Raw genomic sequence first — 25217 nt, 5'->3', positions numbered from 1 at the left:
GACCCAGTGTCAGATATATAGACGCACACCTTGACCGTGTTGATGAGTTGCCCATCCAGGTAGAGTGTGGCCATGCTGTTCTTAAGCATGCCCTTACTCATGACCAACAGTAGGTGGTGCCACTGTCCCTCCATGATGAGCTCAGAGCAGCGGAAGCGTGCACAGCAGGGCAGCAGCTCGTAAAAGGACGCCTCATCGCTGGACTCTTCAACGGCTGAGACCAGAAATAGTATTAACAAAGATTCTGATTGTGATTAGCAGACTGAAGTGGAGAGTGTGGGCTCACAGTAAGTGTGCAGAAGCTCTTCTTTGGTCGACACGGAGATGCAGTGATCTTTAGCCGACAGTACCACAGACAGACACACGTAATGCTGCTCTGAAGAGCTGGCCCTCCGCACCAGAGTGAGTAGCCTCAAAGGGTGAGCCTGAGGGGCGGAGCTGAAGTGCTCCACACAGAACCAGCTGGAGTATGTCAGGCCAGAAGGAGGAGGAAACAGGCGCTCTCCTGCACAAATACACAGGTCACGTTAGGATTTCACAACCAGTAACAAGGACTAGTAGCTCTCATGTTCTAGAGGCCACAGCCCTAAAATCCCCCAGTTCCCCTTGCGAGTGTTCAGAGCAACAGGCGCTAATAATGGCTCTCACTGGCTTTAACGTTGGCATCTGTAGAGTGTGGAACATTTCAATATTGATTCAAATAGGTGTAGAAATCAGAATCAGTCAGTGAACAAAATCAAAAAAATAACAAACCTGCTTTAGCAACAGAAACAATGAATAATAAGAACAGCAATAACAATAATAGCAAAATATATCAGATCAAAAAAGACATAAAATAAAAACTATTGGAATAAATAAAAATAGGATGTTTGGAAAAGGTCCACTTATGAATGGATCCCATCCTCCTACAAAGGCTGCGCCAACTGGGTGTTGAGGGCTCTGCACTTGACTGGCTCACATCCTCCTCAGCAACAGGCAACAGTTCATTTACCTCTCCGGTCACTCATCCACCCTCTCCCCAGTAACGCAGGGGTCCCCCAGGGCTCAGTCCTCGGCCCCCTCCTCTTCATCTGCTACATCTTCCCCCTTGGTCACATCCTCCGCCAACTCAACCTGGACTTTCACTGCTACGCTGACGACACCCAGATATACCTCATCACCAAATCCACCCAAAACCCTCCCCTCAGCCACATCGAAACCTGCATCTCTACAATAAAATCATGGCTCACTCTCAACTTCCTCAAACTGAACAGTGACAAAACAGAGCTCCTCCTCATTGGCACCAAATCCACTCTCAATAAAACTGGTCCCTTTTCACTCAGCATCGACACCTCGACCATCACTCCCTCTACCCTGGTACGCAATCTCAGTGTCATCATGGACCCCACCCTCTCCTTCACTCCCCATGTCAGCCACATCGTCAAGACCTCATACTTTCACCTCCGCCGCATCGCCAAAATCCGACACTGCCTCACCCTCCCCGCTGCTGAATCCCTCATCCACGCCTTCATCTCCTCCCGCCTCGACTACTGCACCTCCCTCCTCACTGGCATCTCCTCCCATTCCCTCCACAGACTCCAAATGGTCCAAAACTCCGCTGCCCGCCTCCTCACCCACACCCGCCTCCTCACCCACACCCGCCTCCTCACCCACACCCGCCTCCACATCTACACCCGCCTCCTCACCCTCACCCACCTCCTCACCCACACCCGCCTCCTCACCCACACCCGCCTCCTCACCCACACCCGCCTCCTCACCCACACCCGCCTCCTCACCCACACCCGCCTCCTCACCCACACCCGCCTCCACATCTACACCCGCCTCCACATCTACACCCGCCTCCTCGCCCACACCCGCCTCCTCGCCCACACCCGCCTCCTCGCCCACACCCGCCTCCTCCCCCACACCCGCCTCCTCCCCCACACCCGCCTCCTCGCCCACACCCGCCTCCTCGCCCACACCCGCCTCCTCACCCACACCCACACCCGCCTCCTCACCCACACCCACCTCCTCGCCCACACCCGCCTCCTCGCCCACACCCGCCTCCTCGCCCACACCCGCCTCCTCGCCCACACCCGCCTCCTCGCCCACACCCGCCTCCTCCCCCACACCCGCCTCCTCCCCCACACCCGCCTCCTCGCCCACACCCGCCTCCTCGCCCACACCCGCCTCCTCACCCACACCCACACCCGCCTCCTCACCCACACCCGCCTCCTCGCCCACACCCGCCTCCTCGCCCACACCCGCCTCCTCGCCCACACCCGCCTCCTCGCCCACACCCGCCTCCTCGCCCACACCCGCCTCCTCCCCCACACCCGCCTCCTCACCCACACCCGCCTCCTCACCCACACCCGCCTCCTCACCCACACCCGCCTCCTCACCCACACCCGCCTCCACATCTACACCCGCCTCCTCACCCACACCCGCCTCCTCACCCACACCCGCCTCCTCACCCACACCCGCCTCCTCACCCACACCCGCCTCCTCACCCACACCCGCCTCCTCACCCACACCCGCCTCCTCACCCACACCCGCCTCCACATCTACACCCGCCTCCACATCTACACCCGCCTCCTCGCCCACACCCGCCTCCTCGCCCACACCCGCCTCCTCGCCCACACCCGCCTCCTCGCCCACACCCGCCTCCTCCCCCACACCCGCCTCCTCCCCCACACCCGCCTCCTCGCCCACACCCGCCTCCTCGCCCACACCCGCCTCCTCACCCACACCCGCCTCCTCACCCACACCCACACCCGCCTCCTCACCCACACCCGCCTCCTCGCCCACACCCGCCTCCTCGCCCACACCCGCCTCCTCGCCCACACCCGCCTCCTCCCCCACACCCGCCTCCTCCCCCACACCCGCCTCCTCGCCCACACCCGCCTCCTCGCCCACACCCGCCTCCTCACCCACACCCACACCCGCCTCCTCACCCACACCCGCCTCCTCGCCCACACCCGCCTCCTCGCCCACACCCGCCTCCTCGCCCACACCCGCCTCCTCGCCCACACCCGCCTCCTCCCCCACACCCGCCTCCTCGCCCACACCCGCCTCCTCACCCACACCCGCCTCCTCGCCCACACCCGCCTCCTCGCCCACACCCGCCTCCTCGCCCACACCCGCCTCCTCGCCCACACCCGCCTCCTCGCCCACACCCGCCTCCTCGCCCACACCCGCCTCCTCCCCCACACCCGCCTCCTCGCCCACACCCGCCTCCTCACCCACACCCGTTCTCCACTCTCTCCCCATCAAGCAGGGCATCAACTTCAAAATACTCCTCCTCACCTTCAAAGCTCTCCACCACCTAGCCCCCCCTACCTGCCTGCCCTACCCAACATGCACTGGGAACAGGTCTGACTTACTGCAGTGAACACAGCTCCTGCTCCGGTCATACAGGGACCGGACAGCCCTGAGCAAAGGGCCCCGGACCCCGTACTCCCGGAGCACCCCCCAAAGGACACCCTGAGGGACACGGTCCAAAGCCTTCTCCAGATCCACAAAGCACATGTGGACTGGTTGGGCAAACTCCCATGAACCCTGGAGCACCCGATGGAGGGTCTAGAGCTGGTCCAGTGTTCCACGACCGGGACCTAAACTACTCTGCTCCTCCTGAATCTGAGGTTCTATGGGTCAGATTCCCCTCTCCAGGACCTGGAATAGACTGTGATTTTGTTTATTTGTCTATTTGTGTTCTTATTTTGACTTTCACTGACTGATCAAGGCCTATACTCCAAACTATTTTAACAGCCTTTGGTAAATTTTTCGACTCACCTTCTGAGCACAAACTGCAAAGACTGACCTGTGCCGATGCCGCTGAGCACTGCCCCGTCGCTCACAGCCGAGCCACTGGTGGTGTGGGGGGGAGCGTTGTGGGGGGCCAGACTGGGAAGGAACAGGCAGCTGCAAGAAAGACATTTATTTGTGTATATTTCCTCCAAAGACGTATACGGTATTTTCCGGATTATAAGTCGGGGTGAGACTTATACTCCGGAGTGATTTATTTGTGATATTATTCATTATTTTCAGACTGGCAACTGCATTTCACATGACAACCACAAGAGGGCTCCAAAGAGATGCAGCGACGCTCTAAGCAACACAGAAGAAGAATCCGCACTTGCCGCAGAGTTTGCAGAGTTGTTTAGAAGTGAGACCGAGGTTGTGATGCAGCCTGAGTAACACGTGCAGTAATGTGTGTACAAGAGTAACACGTGCAGTAATGTGTACAAGAGTAACACGTGTAGTAATGTGTGTACAAGAGTAACACGTGCAGTAATGTGTGTACAAGAGTAACACGTGCAGTAATGTGTGTACAAGAGTAACACGTGCAGTAATGTGTGTACAAGAGTAACACGTGCAGTAATGTGTACAAGAGTAACACGTGCAGTAATGTGTACAAGAGTAACACGTGCAGTAATGTGTACAAGAGTAACACGTGTAGTAATGTGTGTACAAGAGTAACACGTGCAGTAATGTGTGTACAAGAGTAACACGTGCAGTAATGTGTACAAGAGTAACACGTGTAGTAATGTGTGTACAAGAGTAACACGTGCAGTAATGTGTGTACAAGAGTAACACGTGTAGTAATGTGTACAAGAGTAACACGTGTAGTAATGTGTGTACAAGAGTAACACGTGCAGTAATGTGTGTACAAGAGTAACACGTGTAGTAATGTGTACAAGAGTAACACGTGCAGTAATGTGTGTACAAGAGTAACACGTGCAGTAATGTGTACAAGAGTAACACGTGTAGTAATGTGTACAAGAGTAACAAGTGTAGTAATGTGTGTACAAGAGTAACACGTGCAGTAATGTGTGTACAAGAGTAACACGTGTAGTAATGTGTACAAGAGTAACACGTGTAGTAATGTGTGTACAAGAGTAACACGTGCAGTAATGTGTGTACAAGAGTAACACGTGTAGTAATGTGTACAAGAGTAACACGTGCAGTAATGTGTGTACAAGAGTAACACGTGCAGTAATGTGTACAAGAGTAACACGTGTAGTAATGTGTACAAGAGTAACACGTGCAGTAATGTGTGTACAAGAGTAACACGTGCAGTAATGTGTACAAGAGTAACACGTGCAGTAATGTGTGTACAAGAGTAACACGTGCAGTAATGTGTGTACAAGAGTAACACGTGCAGTAATGTGTACAAGAGTAACACGTGTAGTAATGTGTACAAGAGTAACACGTGCAGTAATGTGTGTACAAGAGTAACACGTGCAGTAATGTGTACAAGAGTAACACGTGTAGTAATGTGTACAAGAGTAACACGTGTAGTAATGTGTACAAGAGTAACACGTGTAGTAATGTGTACAAGAGTAACACGTGCAGTAATGTGTACAAGAGTAACACGTGCAGTAATGTGTGTACAAGAGTAACACGTGCAGTAATGTGTACAAGAGTAACACGTGTAGTAATGTGTACAAGAGTAACACGTGCAGTAATGTGTGTACAAGAGTAACATGTGCAGTAATGTGTGTACAAGAGTAACACGTGCAGTAATGTGTACAAGAGTAACACGTGCAGTAATGTGTGTACAAGAGTAACACGTGCAGTAATGTGTGTACAAGAGTAACACGTGCAGTAATGTGTACAAGAGTAACACGTGCAGTAATGTGTACAAGAGTAACACGTGTAGTAATGTGTGTACAAGAGTAACACGTGTAGTAATGTGTGTACAAGAGTAACACGTGTAGTAATGTGTGTACAAGAGTAACACGTGCAGTAATGTGTACAAGAGTAACACGTGTAGTAATGTGTACAAGAGTAACACGTGCAGTAATGTGTGTACAAGAGTAACACGTGCAGTAATGTGTGTACAAGAGTAACACGTGCAGTAATGTGTGTACAAGAGTAACACGTGTAGTAATGTGTACAAGAGTAACACGTGTAGTAATGTGTGTACAAGAGTAACACGTGTAGTAATGTGTACAAGAGTAACATGTGTAGTAATGTGTACAAGAGTAACACGTGTAGTAATGTGTGTACAAGAGTAACACGTGCAGTAATGTGTACAAGAGTAACACGTGCAGTAATGTGTGTACAAGAGTAACACGTGTAGTAATGTGTGTACAAGAGTAACACGTGCAGTAATGTGTACAAGAGTAACACGTGCAGTAATGTGTGTACAAGAGTAACACGTGTAGTAATGTGTACAAGAGTAACACGTGTAGTAATGTGTGTACAAGAGTAACACGTGTAGTAATGTGTACAAGAGTAACACGTGTAGTAATGTGTACAAGAGTAACACGTGCAGTAATGTGTGTACAAGAGTAACACGTGTAGTAATGTGTGTACAAGAGTAACACGTGCAGTAATGTGTGTACAAGAGTAACACGTGTAGTAATGTGTACAAGAGTAACACGTGTAGTAATGTGTGTACAAGAGTAACACGTGTAGTAATGTGTACAAGAGTAACATGTGTAGTAATGTGTACAAGAGTAACACGTGTAGTAATGTGTGTACAAGAGTAACACGTGCAGTAATGTGTGTACAAGAGTAACACGTGTAGTAATGTGTGTACAAGAGTAACACGTGTAGTAATGTGTGTACAAGAGTAACACGTGCAGTAATGTGTGTACAAGAGTAACACGTGCAGTAATGTGTGTACAAGAGTAACACGTGCAGTAATGTGTGTACAAGAGTAACACGTGCAGTAATGTGTGTACAAGAGTAACACGTGCAGTAATGTGTGTACAAGAGTAACACGTGCAGTAATGTGTGTACAAGAGTAACACGTGTAGTAATGTGTACAAGAGTAACACGTGTAGTAATGTGTGTACAAGAGTAACACGTGTAGTAATGTGTACAAGAGTAACACGTGCAGTAATGTGTACAAGAGTAACACGTGTAGTAATGTGTACAAGAGTAACACGTGCAGTAATGTGTGTACAAGAGTAACACGTGCAGTAATGTGTGTACAAGAGTAACACGTGCAGTAATGTGTACAAGAGTAACACGTGCAGTAATGTGTACAAGAGTAACACGTGCAGTAATGTGTGTACAAGAGTAACACGTGCAGTAATGTGTACAAGAGTAACACGTGTAGTAATGTGTGTACAAGAGTAACACGTGCAGTAATGTGTGTACAAGAGTAACACGTGCAGTAATGTGTACAAGAGTAACACGTGTAGTAATGTGTGTACAAGAGTAACACGTGCAGTAATGTGTGTACAAGAGTAACACGTGTAGTAATGTGTACAAGAGTAACACGTGCAGTAATGTGTGTACAAGAGTAACACGTGTAGTAATGTGTGTACAAGAGTAACACGTGTAGTAATGTGTACAAGAGTAACACGTGCAGTAATGTGTGTACAAGAGTAACACGTGTAGTAATGTGTGTACAAGAGTAACACGTGTAGTAATGTGTACAAGAGTAACACGTGTAGTAATGTGTACAAGAGTAACACGTGCAGTAATGTGTGTACAAGAGTAACACGTGCAGTAATGTGTGTACAAGAGTAACACGTGCAGTAATGTGTGTACAAGAGTAACACGTGCAGTAATGTGTGTACAAGAGTAACACGTGCAGTAATGTGTGTACAAGAGTAACACGTGCAGTAATGTGTACAAGTCAAATCAGACTAGTCAAAACTACTTCCACAGCATTTATTACGTTATTTAGTTTTTCAGGCATAAAAATGTCAAGACATCGCTTCTGAGTAGTAGACCCACGGCTCTCAGACCCCTGTCAGCTGTAGGCCCATGTCAGCTGTAGGCCCATGTCAGCTGTAGGCCCATGTCAGCTGTAGGCCCATGTCAGCTGTAGGCCCATGTCAGCTGTAGGCCCATGTCAGCCGAACATGAGCAGTTTTCCGTTACATTGCGCTCCAGGGAAAAAAGCTTTCTGGAACACATGATTTCTTTGGCTGCAGTACCAATGGAGTGGCCACTGGGGGTGGTTACGACATGCTGCGGAGAGCCACGCCCTATCCAGATATTATAATAGATCCATGATCTCTACCTGCTCTTAGCAAACAAGCTAGCTACGTTGGAGCAAAAACTACTTTCAGTTTCAAATTCACTGTTCAAAGTCAATTTGAGTGAAATAAAAGGACAAAAAATGTGTCAGAGAAACACATTTTTCTTGCTTCTCATAATTCCGCTGCTCAGTGTCACTTCCTCAATATTTTGAGGGGCATGTTTTCAGATAAAATGAAATCAGTGCATAAACTCTATAGCCGTTAGTATTAGCTTGCAAAAAAGACAAGTCAGGAATAATCCAGAGGGCGTGGCCTTTTTGGTAACACACTCAAATCGCTGTAAAACTAACCTCTGAGCCAAAGGAATAACTAATGTTAAGTTGTGATTTCTGATGTTGTGCTTCTGGTAAAGATCTAGTGACACTAAACATCCTTGTGTTACTGGTGAGGAGCAAAGAAATGACATGAATATCATAAGTAATAATGTTAGGCCAGTTTTAGTCTTGTTTGGTTTTAGTCCTTTGTGAGGACCTGGTTTAGTCTATTCAACAGAAATGTGTTCAAATGTTCCTTCAAATATATGATTTAAGTTTTGAGTATACAAATGGGATTGGACTGTTAAATTACCAACAAATAGTGATGTCACACTATCAACATTTAGTGTTACAATTTCCGTGACCAAAAACATCACGATTTAACAATTATTCATGATTATTGTGACCAAAGAGCAGAGGAATCTTTAATTCTACTTGTTCCTCAAGTTACCAGGTTTATGTTGAACATTCTGAAAGACAAAATAAACTCCTCCCCCCTGTGCACAACTGTGTGGTTTGACCCATGTCATTGCTTATTAAAAGAGGATCTTACGTTCCACATGTGAGTGTTGTTGTTGTTGTTGTTGTTGTTGTTTTATGGCGGTTGGCATCCGAGTGTTGCATTACCACCAGAGTGTGATGCATCAAAGCTTAGGCCTTCTGAGATGGAAGGAACAGGCATTTTGGTGCTTTGACCTTTTTGTAAAAAGTATATTCGGAACAAGTTATGCAAATATGTGCCAACTGTGCCAAACTGTTTTATTACAATTTTAGCTTCTCTATGAGCATAAAACATACATTTGGATGTTTTGGAGACCACAAATGCCAATTATAACTGCTAAAAACAATGTCTGTGATAATGTGTAAATATGAGTTTAACCATGAATTTCCCAATAGAGGTGGAAAAAAAGTAATTTATACATATATATTTTTGTATAATAATACATATATCTAACGAAATGCGCGTCTAAAAGGCTAACAAGATCAGAAAACATGGAAATCTTGGGGAAAAAATGGCCCTTTACTGCTTTTACGCATAAGAATAGTGAAGACTCTGTCAGGGTGAATCCTAAAACCCACCCACCGTTCCAAAGCTTGGCTCATTGGCTAGAATAATAGGTCAATCAATCACTGTTTTAGCACGCTAGGACAGCTGAAAGACTCAAGAGCCATGCGCAAGAAAGGGACAAAATGGAGGCGCTGGCGCTAGTTACATTCAAAGGGCTGTGCCAGACGAACCAGAGCAAACAAACTCATTCTGCAGCTGAAAGTGTGAGGAAAGCAAACACCAAGCCATTTTGCATCCAGAGCCGGTGGTTTGTTATGGACAGAAAAATGCGCCGGGCGAGCTTTATTTGTGATTTTTTTTAACAGAAGAAAACGCTGTTTACTGGACTATTTCTTCAACTGGGATCACTTCAGGAAAAATACAAGAGGATATTGTTTTTCAGTGGATTATTACGGACAGAACGAGTTCGGTTACTGACGGATTGAATCCTGTTGAGTCCGTCAGAACCAGAATACGGGTAAGAAATGTGTTATGAAAAGTTGAGTTTCATCACAAACTATTGGTAATTGTTTATTGGGGCATATTATTCAATACAAATCAATGACATATTTTTTTTTGAGAGAATAATTTAAAATGATGTATAGCTTGTATAGTGGCAGTAGTAAAGGCGTTAAGTGTAACACAGCCAGATAAAAAAAAAAAAGTTATTTACACTAGACTATAGCTTGAACTAAAAATTCTTAATTTTGCTTATCATTTTATGGTTCTTACAATTATACTGTGACCTGAATTATCATGGCTAAGCAAATAATCTGGACATCACTACTCACAAACAGTGAGGAAAATTCACTTATACTCTTGTTTGAAAGACTGAGAAAACTGTAAACTAGAGAATCAGTACAATATTCAAACGCTGACCATCTTATAAACAACATTCACTTCATTTGTGGACATATTGGCCACAGCTATAAGACGTGAGCCTGGACCATGTGTCTTACCCGAAGCCCTCCAGCGACGTGTCAAACTCTACAAACGGGGGAGTGACAGCCGAGCCGTGCAGGCGGATGTCGTGGGGCGTCGTCATAGAGACCAGACACTTGACCCTGGTGAGGGGCACAGTGCTGCCCTCTGCTGAACGCACCAGGCTGCGGCTGATGCGGTACTGGCCGTTGTCCTCAGCTGGAGTGGTGAAGACACTGTCCAGGCCAAAGCCCTCCATGGACAGGGTCATGCTGTCTGCAAGAGACAGTGGAGTGGGGACAGGGGACAGGGAGAAGGGACAGAGAACAGAGAAAGGGGACAGGGAGAGGGAAAAAAGGACAGGGAGAGGGGACAGGGAGAAGGGACAGGGACAGAGAGACAGGGAGAAAGGTACATGAGGATCTCTTTAGGACAAAAGTGTGTCTTTGCAAACTTAAACTAATATGTGCCCTGTGCGTGTCCATGTTTGAGAAGAGAAGAGTGTAATGTCTGTTTAAACAGGGAAGAGTGTAATGTATGTTTCAAGAGGGAAGAGTGTAATGTCTGTTTAAACAGGGAAGAGTGTAATGTCGGTTTCAAGAGGGAAGAGTGTAATGTCTGTTTAAAGAGAGAAGAGTGTAATGTCTGTTTAAAGAGAGAAGAGTGTAAATGTCTGTTTAAAGAGTGAAGAGTGTAATGTCTGTTTAAAGAGAGAAGAGTGTAAATGTCTGTTTAAAGAGTGAAGAGTGTAATGTCTGTTTAAACAGGGAAGAGTGTAATGTCGGTTTCAAGAGGGAAGAGTGTAATGTCGGTTTAAACAGGGAAGAGTGTAATGTCGGTTTAAACAGGGAAGAGTGTAATGTCTGTTTAAACAGGGAAGAGTGTAATGTCGGTTTCAAGAGGGAAGAGTGTAATGTCGGTTTAAAGAGAGAAGAGTGTAATGTCTGTTTAAACAGGGAAGAGTGTAATGTCGGTTTCAAGAGGGAAGAGTGTAATGTCTGTTTAAACAGGGAAGAGTGTAATGTCGGTTTCAAGAGGGAAGAGTGTAATGTCTGTTTAAAGAGAGAAGAGTGTAATGTCTGTTTAAAGAGAGAAGAGTGTAAATGTCTGTTTAAAGAGTGAAGAGTGTAATGTCTGTTTAAAGAGAGAAGAGTGTAATGTCTGTTTAAAGAGAGAAGAGTGTAAATGTCTGTTTAAAGAGTGAAGAGTGTAAATGTCTGTTTAAAGAGGGAAGAGTGTAATGTCTGTTTAAAGATGGAAGAGTGTAAATGTCTGTTTAAAGAGGGAAGAGTGTAATGTCTGTTTAAAGAGAGAAGAGTGTAATGTCTGTTTAAAGAGAGAAGAGTGTAATGTCTGTTTAAAGAGGGAAGAGTGTAATGTCTGTTTAAAGAGAGAAGAGTGTAATGTCTGTTTAAAGAGAGAAGAGTGTAATGTCTGTTTAAAGAGGGAAGAGTGTAAATGTCTGTTTAAAGAAGGAAGAGTGTAAATGTCTGTTTAAAGAGAGAAGAGTGTAATGTCTGTTTAAAGAGAGAAGAGTGTAAATGTCTGAATAAAGAGGGAAGAGTGTAATGTCTGTTTAAAGAGAGAAGAGTGTGATGTCTGTTTAAAGAGAGAAGAGTGTAATGTCTGTATAAAGAGAGAAGAGTGTAATGTCTGTTTAAAGAGAGAAGAGTGTAATGTATATATAAAGAGAGAAGAGTGTAATGTCTGTATAAAGAGAGAAGAGTGTAATGTCTGTTTAAAGAGAGAAGAGTGTAATGTCTGTATAAAGAGAGAAGAGTGTAATGTCTGTATAAAGAGAGAAGAGTGTAATGTCTGTTTAAAGAGAGAAGAGTGTAATGTCTGTTTAAAGAGAGAAGAGTGTAATGTCTGTATAAAGAGAGAAGAGTGTAATGTCTGTTTAAAGAGAGAAGAGTGTAATGTCTGTTTAAAGAGAGAAGAGTGTAATGTCTGTTTAAAGAGGGAAGAGTGTAATGTCTGTTTAAAGAGAGAAGAGTGTGATGTCTGTTTAAAGAGAGAAGAGTGTAATGTCTGTTTAAAGAGGGAAGAGTGTAATGTCTGTTTAAAGAGAGAAGAGTGTAATGTCTGTTTAAAGAGGGAAGAGTGTAATGTCTGTTTAAAGAGAGAAGAGTGTAATGTCTGTTTAAAGAGAGAAGAGTGTAATGTCTGTTTAAAGAGGGAAGAGTGTAATGTCTGTTTAAAGAGAGAAGAGTGTGATGTCTGTTTAAAGAGAGAAGAGTGTAAATGTCTGTTTAAAGAGAGAAGAGTGTAATGTCTGTATAAAGAGAGAAGAGTGTAATGTCTGTTTAAAGAGAGAAGAGTGTAATGTCTGTTTAAAGAGAGAAGAGTGTAATGTCTGTTTAAAGAGGGAAGAGTGTAAATGTCTGTTTAAAGAGAGAAGAGTGTAATGTCTGTTTAAAGAGAGAAGAGTGTAATGTCTGTTTAAAGAGAGAAGAGTGTAATGTCTGTATAAAGAGAGAAGAGTGTAATGTCTGTATAAAGAGAGAAGAGTGTAATGTCTGTTTAAAGAGAGAAGAGTGTAATGTCTGTTTAAAGAGGGAAGAGTGTAAATGTCTGTTTAAAGAGAGAAGAGTGTAATGTCTGTTTAAAGAGAGAAGAGTGTAATGTCTGTATAAAGAGAGAAGAGTGTAATGTCTGTTTAAAGAGGGAAGAGTGTAAATGTCTGTTTAAAGAGAGAAGAGTGTAATGTCTGTTTAAAGAGAGAAGAGTGTAATGTCTGTATAAAGAGAGAAGAGTGTAATGTCTGTATAAAGAGAGAAGAGTGTAATGTCTGTTTAAAGAGAGAAGAGTGTAATGTCTGTTTAAAGAGGGAAGAGTGTAAATGTCTGAATAAAGAGGGAAGAGTGTAATGTCTGTTTAAAGAGAGAAGAGTGTAATGTCTGTTTAAAGAGAGAAGAGTGTAATGTCTGTTTAAAGAGAGAAGAGTGTAATGTCTGTTTAAAGAGAGAAGAGTGTAATGTCTGTTTAAAGAGAGAAGAGTGTAATGTCTGTTTAAAGAGAGAAGAGTGTAATGTCTGTTTAAAGAGAGAAGAGTGTAATGTATATATAAAGAGAGAAGAGTGTAATGTATGTATAAAGAGAGAAGAGTTTAATGTCTGTTTAAAGAGAGAAGAGTGTAATGTCTGTTTAAAGAGAGAAGAGTGTGGGTGGCACTTGTTGCACTCACTCCTGGTGTCGGGGTCGTAGCTGAGCGAGCTGGGCTTGTGCACTCTGTACTGCTTCAGTTGCTTCTTGTCCCAGGCTCCACAGTTCAGAGGGTCGCCCAGACGCAGAAACTCCCTGTGCAACACAAAGGAAAGCTGAATGTGAAGGACTGAAAGGCATTGATTTAAAACTACATTATAAAACAAGAAAAGCAGCATTAATCCAGTTAAAGCATTTTTTTCCCCCAGTGGTTGGATTTGGAGCAGATTGTAATGGTCTGAAAGTGTCTTTATTGACTTAAGGGAATTTATAATGCTGCCCTGTTTATGTCACCCAAAGCCACGTTTGGACAAGCCAATAGACAAAATAAAGGTAGATTTGACCATTATTGAACAACCATGAGTATATTTTATTTTATAGATGATATTTTATTGTTATTTTATAACTTCTTTTCATTGTTCATAGGTAAGCTATCTAAGTCTCCGAACAATCAGTACAATTTTAAACAATGAAAAACAATGCAATTGAACCAGCAATAGTAAAATAAGGTGTCTAATAAGTCAGGGGTTCTCAAACTTTTCAGACCGGGACCCCCGAAATAACCACAACACCAACTCAGGACCCCTACAGATACATTACATTTATGTTTATAGTTTCAAGTTGTAAAGCATTTCAAATTAGGTTAAATTTGATTTATTTTAGTAGTTCATTGTGTTATCTGACATTAAGTCAGATAACACAATAAACTACTAAAATTAATCAAATTTTAAAACACCACTTTCTTGAAATCATCTCACGACCCCCAGCTCATGCTTTGCGACCCACCGGGGGGGGGTCGCAAAGCATGAGCTGGGGGTCGTGAGATGATCCTAACCCCCACTTTGGGAACCACTGCTTTAGAGCATGTTGGAACGCTTCATTAATCGTAGTCGTGTGTCACAAAGCTCTGCTACGTGAGCCGCTGACTTCACACACATTTCTTCATAAGGCCTTTCTCAACAACTGACAAAAAGACGTTTAGAAATGACAGGTTTGTATGTGAGACGTAAACAGGAACAGATTGTTCTGCATTTATTTAATCTCTCTCTGAAAAGCCTCTACGCCGTGTTTTAACCTTTCTTTATGTAATACATTGGCTTTCGCTAATGTTAAAGCCAGTGCCATGTTTATTTGTAGAGCACAATTTGTACTAAAGGCAATTCATAATGCAAAACAATGTTCCAGATTTTAGCTTTAAAAAACTGAAACACAGATTCCCCATGTTTAGTCCTGACTCTGGCACCAGCAGGAGGCCTGGTCCATGTTTAGTCCTGACTCTGGCACCAGCAGGAGGCCTGGTCCATGTTTAGTCCTGACTCTGGCACCAGCAGGAGGCCTGGTCCATGTTTAGTCCTGACTCTGGCACCAGCAGGAGGCCTGGTCCATGTTTAGTCCTGACTCTGGCACCAGCAGGAGGCCTGGTCCATGTTTAGTCCTGACTCTGGCACCAGCAGGAGGCCTGGTCCATGTTTAGTCCTGACTCTGGCACCAGCAGGAGGCCTGGTCCATGTTTAGTCCTGACTCTGGCACCAGCAGGAGGCCTGGTCCATGTTTAGTCCTGACTCTGGCACCAGCAGGAGGCCGCTCCATGTTTAGTCCTGACTCTGGCACCAGCAGGAGGCCGGTCCCTGAGGTCCTCGAGAGTCCAACCTGTTCGTCCCAGAATCTTGGAGACGTACAGGTCCTGCAGAGATGGAAGTCTGCAGCCGATCACCTTCTCATCAGAGGGCGCTGTAGTCTCTGTTTGTCCCTGGCTGTGCCTCCAGTGTACCACATGGTGATGGAGGTGGTCTCAAACCTAGAGTAGAAAGTGATAAGCTCCTCGGCCAGTTTTTGGGGCTTTAGACCTGTAGCTGGTGGGAAGCCAGAGTCCTATCCACACAGAGGGAGGGCCACTCCACACAGAGGTGGGGTTGTTGTCGGAGAACTGCTGCTTCAGACGCGTGTTGTACAGGGATCTAGCTCTCGACACCTCCTGCTAAATCATACTCTGCAGTGTTCTATAGCTCCGCCCCTGTAGCCGCCTCCTTCTGCCTCTGCCTCAGTTTAAGTGTGAACTAGAGTTTGTCATTGTTGAAAGTGACTTTGGTGTGTGATGGTTTAATGCTGTCACAGAATGTATGACGTCAGTGTCCGTGTAGCTCCTCCCACTCTGTAATGTCCAAACACACACGTAGCTCCTCCTCCTCTGCCTCATTGGTCCACCTCTCTGAAGTCCTCACTACAGGTTTGGAGAGCTTCAGCCTCTGTCTGTTCGTGGGGATCAGATGAACCATGACGTGGTCTGACCAGCCCAGCGCAGGCCACGGCGCAGAAGGCGTTAGTGACCGTTGTGTAACAGTGATCAGTTCTGTTCTCTGGTTGGGACTTTAATAAACTTTAAGGAACTTTTGTAGTTCATGGATGAGATTCCCCGTATAATCGACTATATAGCCTCACGTGGATCACAAGAGAGGTCAGAGGTGACTTTGTTGTCATTAGATTCTCGACCTGCGCATGCGTAAAAGATGATCATTCAGTGCTTAAGGCACCACCTCTGGCGGTCATCCAGGATTCGTAGAACCGTAGTTATATCCATAACTTTCGTTTTACCTTGTCTGAAAAATGACTTTCTTTCAGCTCAAATCAGTTTTGCCGCAGGTTCCTGTACAGGCCTTAGTGGCAGATGATAAACGGTTGAGTCATTTGGATGATGTGGAGAATGGTTTGTTGAAATCTGTGCTCACAACCTAGAAAGAACTAATAAAAATAAACTTTAAAAAAAATCTCCATGTGAATAATGAGCACTTTGATGCTGAACAGACTTCCCTCCGAACAAGATTTATAAGCTTCATTAATTTCCTACCGATTGTTCCCGTTAGGGGACCCGGACAGAGGCCAGCTTGTCGCAGGATAAGCTTAATATAATTCATAAAAACACAAATAAATCTTATTGAAAACTTTGAACAAAATCTCTACAAAATCATAAAAATGTATAGTTTCATAATCTGATTAATTGAAACATTTGTAGACAGATTAGACAGTTAATAGAAAAAATAAGAGGTGGATTGATCGAATAATTGCAGCTCTTCTTACGACAGTGGAAACACTTTCAGACAGCACCCTATTCGCTCCAAACTGAGCCAATGGAAACATAGAAAAGTAGACCCCATGGGGGAGTAGCTTCCAAAGTGTATAAAATCTAACATTATCGTTACCGACCCCAGTTTGTGAGAGCCCGGGACTGTGTGTCTGACACCAGGACCTGCAATGTGGGGGCCCCAGGGCACCGTCCTCGCGCCCTTTCTCTTCACCCTCTACACTGCAGACCTCAGACTCGGACAGCTGTGTCCTGCAGAAGTTCTCTGACCACTCTGCCATCATCAGATTCATCACGCCCCCTAACCCCCTAACCCTAACCCTTATCTTTTTATTTTATTTATCTATTTTATTTTATTTTCCCCCTCAATTCCCTATTAAGATATGAGAGGAGTTTTGTTAATAAGACCTATTTGTTTTGTTCATAAGAGTGTTTTCTTAAACTTCCTATAAGTTTTCTGTCCTTTCCCTCTGTATCTACTGCATTCTAACACCAACATTTCCCCATGTGTGGACAATAAAGGCTTATTTTATCTTATCTTATTATCCAAAGCCAGTGCATCACATAAAGAGGTTAAAGCGCGGCATAGAGGCTTGGCAGATACGTGACATTAATTCTGAAAAAGCTGTTCCTGTTTACTCCAGCTTCAGCCGCTAATCACAGACACAACTAGAAATGAATAACATTTCTTTTTTTTTAAATAGGTGAGAATGTCCTTATGATTAAAAAATATACTGTAATTCACTTACGAGGTTACAGAGGTTTTAGGTTAGGTTTTATTTATTAAGAGAACATTTCTTATGTTTGGGGGACGTCACAGGCTCATGTAGCAGAGCTTTGGGGCCGGGGCCAGTCAAAACAGGGCTCAAGTTTTCATCGACATGGTTTACTGAAAAACATCGTCATAAAATATGTAAAACGGTGCCAATGCCACAGATTGTGTGGGGCAGAAGAGTACCTCAGAGGGGTGGGCAGCAGGGCCTGAGAGGCCAGTCTCTCAAACATCCTCTGCAGGGGTGGGTGCAGCGGGTGCTCCTCATCACCCAGTGCCTGGCTGCAGCGCTGAAGCAGCCTCTGGTGCACACAGGCCTCACACAAAATCTGCTGGTTCCTGTCAGAGTTCACCAGCTGCTGCAAGATGTTGGCCACTGCCAACTGCAGGTCCAGGGCATGCTGCAGAGAAGAGTGTCACAGTCTGTGTCACAGTCTGTGTCACAGTCTGTATCATGCTGCAGAGAAGAGTGTCACAGTCTGTGTCACAGTCTGTGTCACAGTCTGTGTCACAGTCTGTGTCACAGTCTGTGTCATGCTGCAGAGAAGAGTGTCACAGTCTGTGTCACAGTCTGTGTCACAGTCTGTGTCATGCTGCAGAGAAGGGTGTCACAGTCTGTGTCACAGTCTGTGTCACAGTCTGTGTCATGCTGCAGAGAAGAGTGTCACAGTCTGTGTCACAGTCTGTGTCATGCTGCAGAGAAGAGTGTCACAGTCTGTGTCACAGTCTGTGTCATGCTGCAGAGAAGAGTGTCACAGTCTGTGTCACAGTCTGTGTCACAGTCTGTGTCACAGTCTGTGTCACAGTCTGTGTCATGCTGCAGAGAAGGGTGTCACAGTCTGTGTCATGCTGCAGAGAAGAGTGTCACAGTCTGTGTCACAGTCTGTGTCACAGTCTGTGTCACAGTCTGTGTCATGCTGCAGAGAAGAGTGTCACAGTCTGTGTCACAGTCTGTGTCACAGTCTGTGTCACAGTCTGTGTCACAGTCTGTGTCATGCTGCAGAGAAGGGTGTCACAGTCTGTGTCATGCTGCAGAGAAGAGTGTCACAGTCTGTGTCACAGTCTGTGTCACAGTCTGTGTCACAGTCTGTGTCATGCTGCAGAGAAGAGTGTCACAGTCTGTGTCACAGTCTGTGTCATGCTGCAGAGAAGGGTGTCACAGTCTGTGTCACAGTCTGTGTCACAGTCTGTGTCACAGTCTGTGTCACAGTCTGTGTCATGCTGCAGAGAAGAGTGTCACAGTCTGTGTCACAGTCTGTGTCACAGTCTGTGTCATGCTGCAGAGAAGAGTGTCACAGTCTGTGTCACAGTCTGTGTCACAGTCTGTGTCACAGTCTGTGTCATGCTGCAGAGAAGAGTGTCACAGTCTGTGTCACAGTCTGTGTCATGCTGCAGAGAAGAGTGTCACAGTCTGTGTCACAGTCTGTGTCACAGTCTGTGTCATGCTGCAGAGAAGGGTGTCACAGTCTGTGTCATGCTGCAGAGAAGAGTGTCACAGTCTGTGTCACAGTCTGTGTCACAGTCTGTGTCATGCTGCAGAGAAGAGTGTCACAGTCTGTGTCACAGTCTGTGTCACAGTCTGTGTCATGCTGCAGAGAAGGGTGTCACAGTCTGTGTCACAGTCTGTGTCACAGTCTGTGTCACAGTCTGTGTCACAGTCTGTGTCATGCTGCAGAGAAGAGTGTCACAGTCTGTGTCACAGTCTGTGTCACAGTCTGTGTCACAGTCTGTGTCATGCTGCAGAGAAGAGTGTCACAGTCTGTGTCACAGTCTGTGTCACAGTCTGTGTCACAGTCTGTGTCACAGTCTGTGTCATGCTGCAGAGAAGGGTGTCACAGTCTGTGTCATGCTGCAGAGAAGAGTGTCACAGTCTGTGTCACAGTCTGTGTCACAGTCTGTGTCACAGTCTGTGTCATGCTGCAGAGAAGGGTGTCACAGTCTGTGTCACAGTCTGTGTCATGCTGCAGAGAAGAGTGTCACAGTCTGTGTCACAGTCTGTGTCACAGTCTGTGTCACAGTCTGTGTCATGCTGCAGAGAAGAGTGTCACAGTCTGTGTCACAGTCTGTGTCACAGTCTGTGTCACAGTCTGTGTCATGCTGCAGAGAAGGGTGTCACAGTCTGTGTCATGCTGCAGAGAAGAGTGTCACAGTCTGTGTCACAGTCTGTGTCACAGTCTGTGTCACAGTCTGTGTCATGCTGCAGAGAAGAGTGTCACAGTCTGTGTCACAGTCTGTGTCACAGTCTGTGTCATGCTGCAGAGAAGGGTGTCACAGTCTGTGTCACAGTCTGTGTCACAGTCTGTGTCACAGTCTGTGTCACAGTCTGTGTCATGCTGCAGAGAAGAGTGTCACAGTCTGTGTCACAGTCTGTGTCACAGTCTGTGTCATGCTGCAGAGAAGAGTGTCACAGTCTGTGTCACAGTCTGTGTCACAGTCTGTGTCACAGTCTGTGTCATGCTGCAGAGAAGGGTGTCACAGTCTGTGTCATGCTGCAGAGAAGAGTGTCACAGTCTGTGTCACAGTCTGTGTCACAGTCTGTGTCACAGTCTGTGTCATGCTGCAGAGAAGAGTGTCACAGTCTGTGTCATGCTGCAGAGAAGGGTGTCACAGTCTGTGTCACAGTCTGTGTCACAGTCTGTGTCACAGTCTGTGTCATGCTGCAGAGAAGGGTGTCACAGTCTGTGTCACAGTCTGTGTCACAGTCTGTGTCACAGTCTGTGTCATGCTGCAGAGAAGGGTGTCACAGTCTGTGTCACAGTCTGTGTCACAGTCTGTGTCACAGTCTGTGTCACAGTCTGTGTCATGCTGCAGAGAAAGGTGTCACAGTTTGTGTCACAGTCTGTGTCATGCTGCAGAGAAGGGTGTCACAGTCTGTGTCACAGTCTGTGTCACAGTCTGTGTCACAGTCTGTGTCATGCTGCAGAGAAGAGTGTCACAGTCTGTGTCACAGTCTGTGTCATGCTGCAGAGAAGGGTGTCACAGTCTGTGTCACAGTCTGTGTCACAGTCTGTGTCATGCTGCAGAGAAGAGTGTCACAGTCTGTGTCACAGTCTGTGTCATGCTGCAGAGAAGAGTGTCACAGTCTGTGTCACAGTCTGTGTCACAGTCTGTGTCATGCTGCAGAGAAGAGTGTCACAGTCTGTGTCATGCCTCAGTCGTCCAGGGATTGTCCATTGCAAAATAAAATGCACAGGATCTTATAGTCATAATACAAATCAAACTAACCCTAACCCAATGTGATGTAGTCAACCTAAACATCACACAGATGGGAAAACAAAAGGCAAGCTAGACGGCCCAATCTGAGAAATGTGATTCTCTTTCTCTGTGAAAAAACATCCAGTCCCACTGAAACTTGCAGTGCTTTATGACTTCCGCATTTCAGAAACCCGAGCTGCAAATTAGCGGCTCTGGTTGGCCCATCCCAAGTAAGGGGAGTGTCTTTGATGGCCCTTTATGGTCCAATTCCAGACCCTTCCATATCAGAGCAGAATGTAAAAGAGAATCAGTAAAGTTTGATGGTCAGTAAGCTCACCTCGGGCTGATTGTCCGAGCTCACAGACGGCAGCAGGTCCAACATGGCCAAGACTGCCCCTGGATGGATGACGACCATTTCAGACAGTGAGGAGGCGGACGGGGGCGCGGGCGAGGCCGACAGGTGCAACTTCAGCTCAGTCAGGGCTTTGACCGGCGCAGAGGAGCCGTAGCAACCAAACCTGGAACAAAACACACTCTGTTGTACTGATGTCAGACAAGACTTTCACTGGGGTGGAGCAGGGGAGGAGCAGGGGAGGACCGGCCTCCTGCTGGTGCCAGAGTCAGGACTAAACATGGACCGGCCTCCTGCTGGTGCCAGAGTCAGGACTAAACATGGACCGGCCTCCTGCTGGTGCCAGAGTCAGGACTAAACATGGACCGGCCTCCTGCTGGTGCCAGAGACAGGACTAAACATGGACCGGCCTCCTGCTGGTGCCAGAGTCAGGACTAAACATGGACCGGCCTCCTGCTGGTGCCAGAGTCAGGACTAAACATGGACCGGCCTCCTGCTGGTGCCAGAGTCAGGACTAAACATGGACCGGCCTCCTGCTGGTGCCAGAGTCAGGACTAAACATGGACCGGCCTCCTGCTGGTGCCAGAGTCAGGACTAAACATGGACCGGCCTCCTGCTGGTGCCAGAGTCAGACAGAGTTAGACAATCAGTTGGACTGATTTAAAAGGGAGTTGAATTCCGAAAACACGTTATCCTTTGTGTGAGGTGTTTATTTATTTATTTTTTCATTTCGTTAATTTTATTGGCTCGAGCCATTCCATGGAATGGAATCCGACGAGTCTTTGTTCTTGTCTGGTTTCTTTTTATTATTCTTCTTATTATTTTTTCATGGTCATTTTGCCACAACTAGGGGATTTTTGACCCCTTGAACATTGATGAATGTCACACATGGGGTCATAGGTCACACATGGGGTTATAGGTCACACATAGGGTCATAGGTCACACATGGGGTCATAGGTCACACATGGGGTCATAGGTCACACATGGGGTCATAGGTCACACATAGGGTCATAGGTCACACATGGGGTCATAGGTCACACATGGGGTCATAGGTCACACATAGGGTCATAGGTCACACATGGGGTCATAGGTCACACATAGGGTCATAGGTCACACATGGGGTCATAGACACGATCGGCTCGGCCTGAACTCCAATAAAATGGAGCTTGTAGAACGCTCTTCTCAACAGTGTCGACTGGTTCAAAAAAGAAAAAAACATGAAACTCTTAATCTTTGGTCTAGGCACATGAGACTTGGGACAGTGATAGAGCGACCTTTGACCTCTGACCTGTGACGAGTAAAACACACCTGGAGCATCGCTCTATGATAAACAGGAAGTCAGCCATGTTGAATCAATGTGGCGTTGTACTTGTCCTATGTTTTTTGTCCGATCGAGCTCAAAACAACACTTTTTGCATCCAAAAACATTGAAATTTAATAAATATTCAAAAGAATGTTGATATTCCTTACAGTCTCCGCGTAACACGGCTTAATTCCCTGTTTTTTCAAGGACAAGTCACGCCTAATGGAATTGATCTACGGAGCTCATATTTCACTCACTAATGTGTTTTTATGTCTGATTGGAAATGATTAATACCATGTAACAAATTTACTCTATAGCGCCCCCTAAACATTGTGTGAAAAACTCAACATTGTCTGATTTGTTTGAAACTCATGGATTATATTCTCCCCGAGAAAAAAGTGCATTGCAGATATTGTGTATTTTCACAATTGGTCAGCAGAGGCGCAATGAATGCCTTCATTTCCTCTTCTGCTTTTATTTTGATGGGACATTTCCTCTCGTGCCGCGGTCTTAGCATTAGCATTAGAATTATTGTTCTTTAGACATCATTCTTTAGACTTTATTCTTTCTGCCACAACTCTGGTATTTTTGACCCCTTGAACATCAATGAAAAGTCACGGGTCACTGAGGCTCTCTCTTTCTCCCTGCTCAGGTCTGCGTTCAGCACAATCTTGCAATTTGTCAGGACAAACTACTATTTGTGTCTCTGTGTGTAGCTGACGCTATTTGTCAGTATTTTCAAACACCTTTATTTTCACGGGAGTTTTTATTTCATTATTATTTTATTTCTCGCCAAGTTGGTTCAGGCATCATTGTAGTTGTTTGTTATTTATTTGTTTATTTATTTAATTTGATATTTACCGGTGTAAGTCATCATGTGACCACGGGCATAGCCCCGGAAGTATAAATAGAGACCGGGAGAGAGATAGAGGGAGAGAAGCCGTGAAACAGAACGGTAAAAGACAAGACTGGCTAGAGAAAGAAAAAGACAAGCGTCTGCCAGAAAACCACTTCACTACCAATGGTCACATGTTGGCGAACACGGTAAATATGCTTATGTTTGTTTCTTATACTGTTTTGTAATTCGTTATTGCTGATGCATTTTCTGTTTTTGTTTTAGTTTTCACGGTGTCATGGTGTCAAAGTTTAAAATCTACAATTAAACCTGACTGGACACAAACATCAGTATGGAGCGTGATGTCCTTTTTTAGACTGAGAAAACCACGGTAGTTACACTGTGTGTCTGTCTGTCGGTCTCTGTCGGTGTCTGTCTCGTGTCTGTCTGTGTCTGTCTCGTGTCTGTCTGTGTCTGTCTGTGTCTGTCTCGTGTCTGTCTGTGTCTGTCAGTGTCTGTCTGTGTCTGTCAGTGTCTGTCTCGTGTCTGTCTGTGTCTGTCTGTGTCTGTCTCGTGTCTGTCGGTGTCTGTCAGTGTCTGTCTCGTGTCTGTCAGTGTCTGTCAGTGTCTGTCTCGTGTCTGTCAGTGTCTGTCTCGTGTCTGTCTGTGTCTGTCAGTGTCTGTCTGTGTCTGTCAGTGTCTGTCTCGTGTCTGTCAGTGTCTGTCTCGTGTCTGTCTGTGTCTGTCAGTGTCTGTCGGTGTCTGTCAGTGTCTGTCTCGTGTCTGTCAGTGTCTGTCTCGTGTCTGTCAGTGTCTGTCTCGTGTCTGTCTCGTGTCTGTCGGTGTCTGTCTGTGTCTGTCTCGTGTCTGTCTGTGTCTGTCTCGTGTCTGTCTCGTGTCTGTCGGTGTCTGTCTGTGTCTGTCTCGTGTCTGTCTGTCTCGTGTCTGTCTGTGTCTGTCTGTGTCTGTCTGTGTCTGTCTGTGTCTGTCTCGTGTCTGTCGGTGTCTGTCGGTGTCTGTCTCTGTCAGTGTCTGTCTGTCTCTGTCGGTGTCTGTCTCTGTCTGTCGGTGTCTGTCTCTGTCTGTCGGTGTCTGTCTGTGTCTGTCGTTGTCTGTCTGTGTCTGTCGTTGTCTGTCGGTGTCTGTCTCTGTCGGTGTCTGTCGGTGTCTGTGTGTGTCTGTGTGTGTCTGTGTGTGTCTGTGTGTGTCTGTGTGTGTCTGTGTCTGTCGGTGTCTGTCGGTGTCTGTCGTTGTCTGTCGTTGTCTGTCGTTGTCTGTCGTTGTCTGTCTGTCTCTGTCTGTCTCTGTCTGTCTCTGTCTGTCTCTGTCGGTGTCTGTCGGTGTCTGTCTCTGTCGGTGTCTGTCTGTGTCTGTCTGTGTCTGTCGGTGTCTGTCGGTGTCTGTCGGTGTCTGTCTCTGTCGGTGTCTGTCTGTGTCTGTCTCTGTCGGTGTCTGTCTGTGTCTGTCGGTGTCTGTCGTTGTCTGTCTGTCTCTGTCGGTGTCTGTCTCTGTCGGTGTCTGTCTCTGTCGGTGTCTGTCGGTGTCTGTCTGTGTCTGTCGGTGTCTGTCGGTGTCTGTCGTTGTCTGTCTGTGTCTGTCGGTGTCTGTCTCTGTCGGTGTCTGTCGGTGTCTGTCTGTGTCTGTCGTTGTCTGTCTGTGTCTGTCGGTGTCTGTCTCTGTCAGTGTCTGTCGGTGTCTGTCTGTGTCTGTCGTTGTCTGTCTGTGTCTGTCGTTGTCTGTCGGTGTCTGTCTCTGTCGGTGTCTGTCGGTGTCTGTCGGTGTCTGTCGGTGTCTGTGTGTGTCTGTGTGTGTCTGTGTGTGTCTGTCGGTGTCTGTCTGTGTCTGTCTCTGTCGGTGTCTGTCGTTGTCTGTCTGTGTCTGTCGTTGTCTGTCTGTGTCTGTCGGTGTCTGTCTCTGTCGGTGTCTGTCTGTGTCTGTCTCTGTCGGTGTCTGTCTCTGTCGGTGTCTGTGTGTGTCTGTCGTTGTCTGTCTGTGTCTGTCGTTGTCTGTCTGTCTCTGTCGGTGTCTGTCGGTGTCTGTCTGTGTCTGTCGTTGTCTGTCTGTGTCTGTCTGTGTCTGTCGGTGTCTGTCTCTGTCGGTGTCTGTCTGTGTCTGTCGTTGTCTGTCTGTGTCTGTCGTTGTCTGTCTGTGTCTGTCGTTGTCTGTCGTGTCTGTCGGTGTCTGTCTGTGTCTGTCTGTGTCTGTGTGTGTCTGTCGGTGTCTGTGTGTGTCTGTCGGTGTCTGTGTGTGTCTGTCGGTGTCTGTCTGT

General features: G+C 46.3%; 1 protein-coding gene across 3 annotated transcripts in view; it reads right to left on the bottom strand.

Moving 5' to 3' along the window:
* Nucleotides 1-25217, bottom strand: part of wdfy3 (WD repeat and FYVE domain containing 3) — a 211902-nt gene that overhangs the window by 141416 nt on the left and 45269 nt on the right. For all 3 annotated transcript variants that reach the window (XM_072433589.1, XM_072433590.1, XM_072433591.1), the window contains 7 exons: nucleotides 20796-20976; nucleotides 17450-17664; nucleotides 13396-13508; nucleotides 10247-10484; nucleotides 3800-3900; nucleotides 287-505; nucleotides 30-214 (listed from right to left, as the gene is read on the bottom strand). In XM_072433589.1, coding sequence (XP_072289690.1) covers nucleotides 30-214; nucleotides 287-505; nucleotides 3800-3900; nucleotides 10247-10484; nucleotides 13396-13508; nucleotides 17450-17664; nucleotides 20796-20976 — 1252 coding nt within the window. The remainder of the gene's footprint in view (nucleotides 1-29; nucleotides 215-286; nucleotides 506-3799; nucleotides 3901-10246; nucleotides 10485-13395; nucleotides 13509-17449; nucleotides 17665-20795; nucleotides 20977-25217) is intronic.

The sequence above is a fragment of the Eucyclogobius newberryi genome, unplaced genomic scaffold (assembly GCF_026437365.1).
Source record: "Eucyclogobius newberryi isolate DKJ021-1_F unplaced genomic scaffold, fEucNew1.0.hap1 SCAF_6, whole genome shotgun sequence".
Lineage (NCBI taxonomy): Eukaryota > Metazoa > Chordata > Actinopteri > Gobiiformes > Gobiidae > Eucyclogobius > Eucyclogobius newberryi.
Note: the sequence above shows the minus strand (reverse complement) of the source record. Positions and strands in the feature narration are given on the sequence as shown.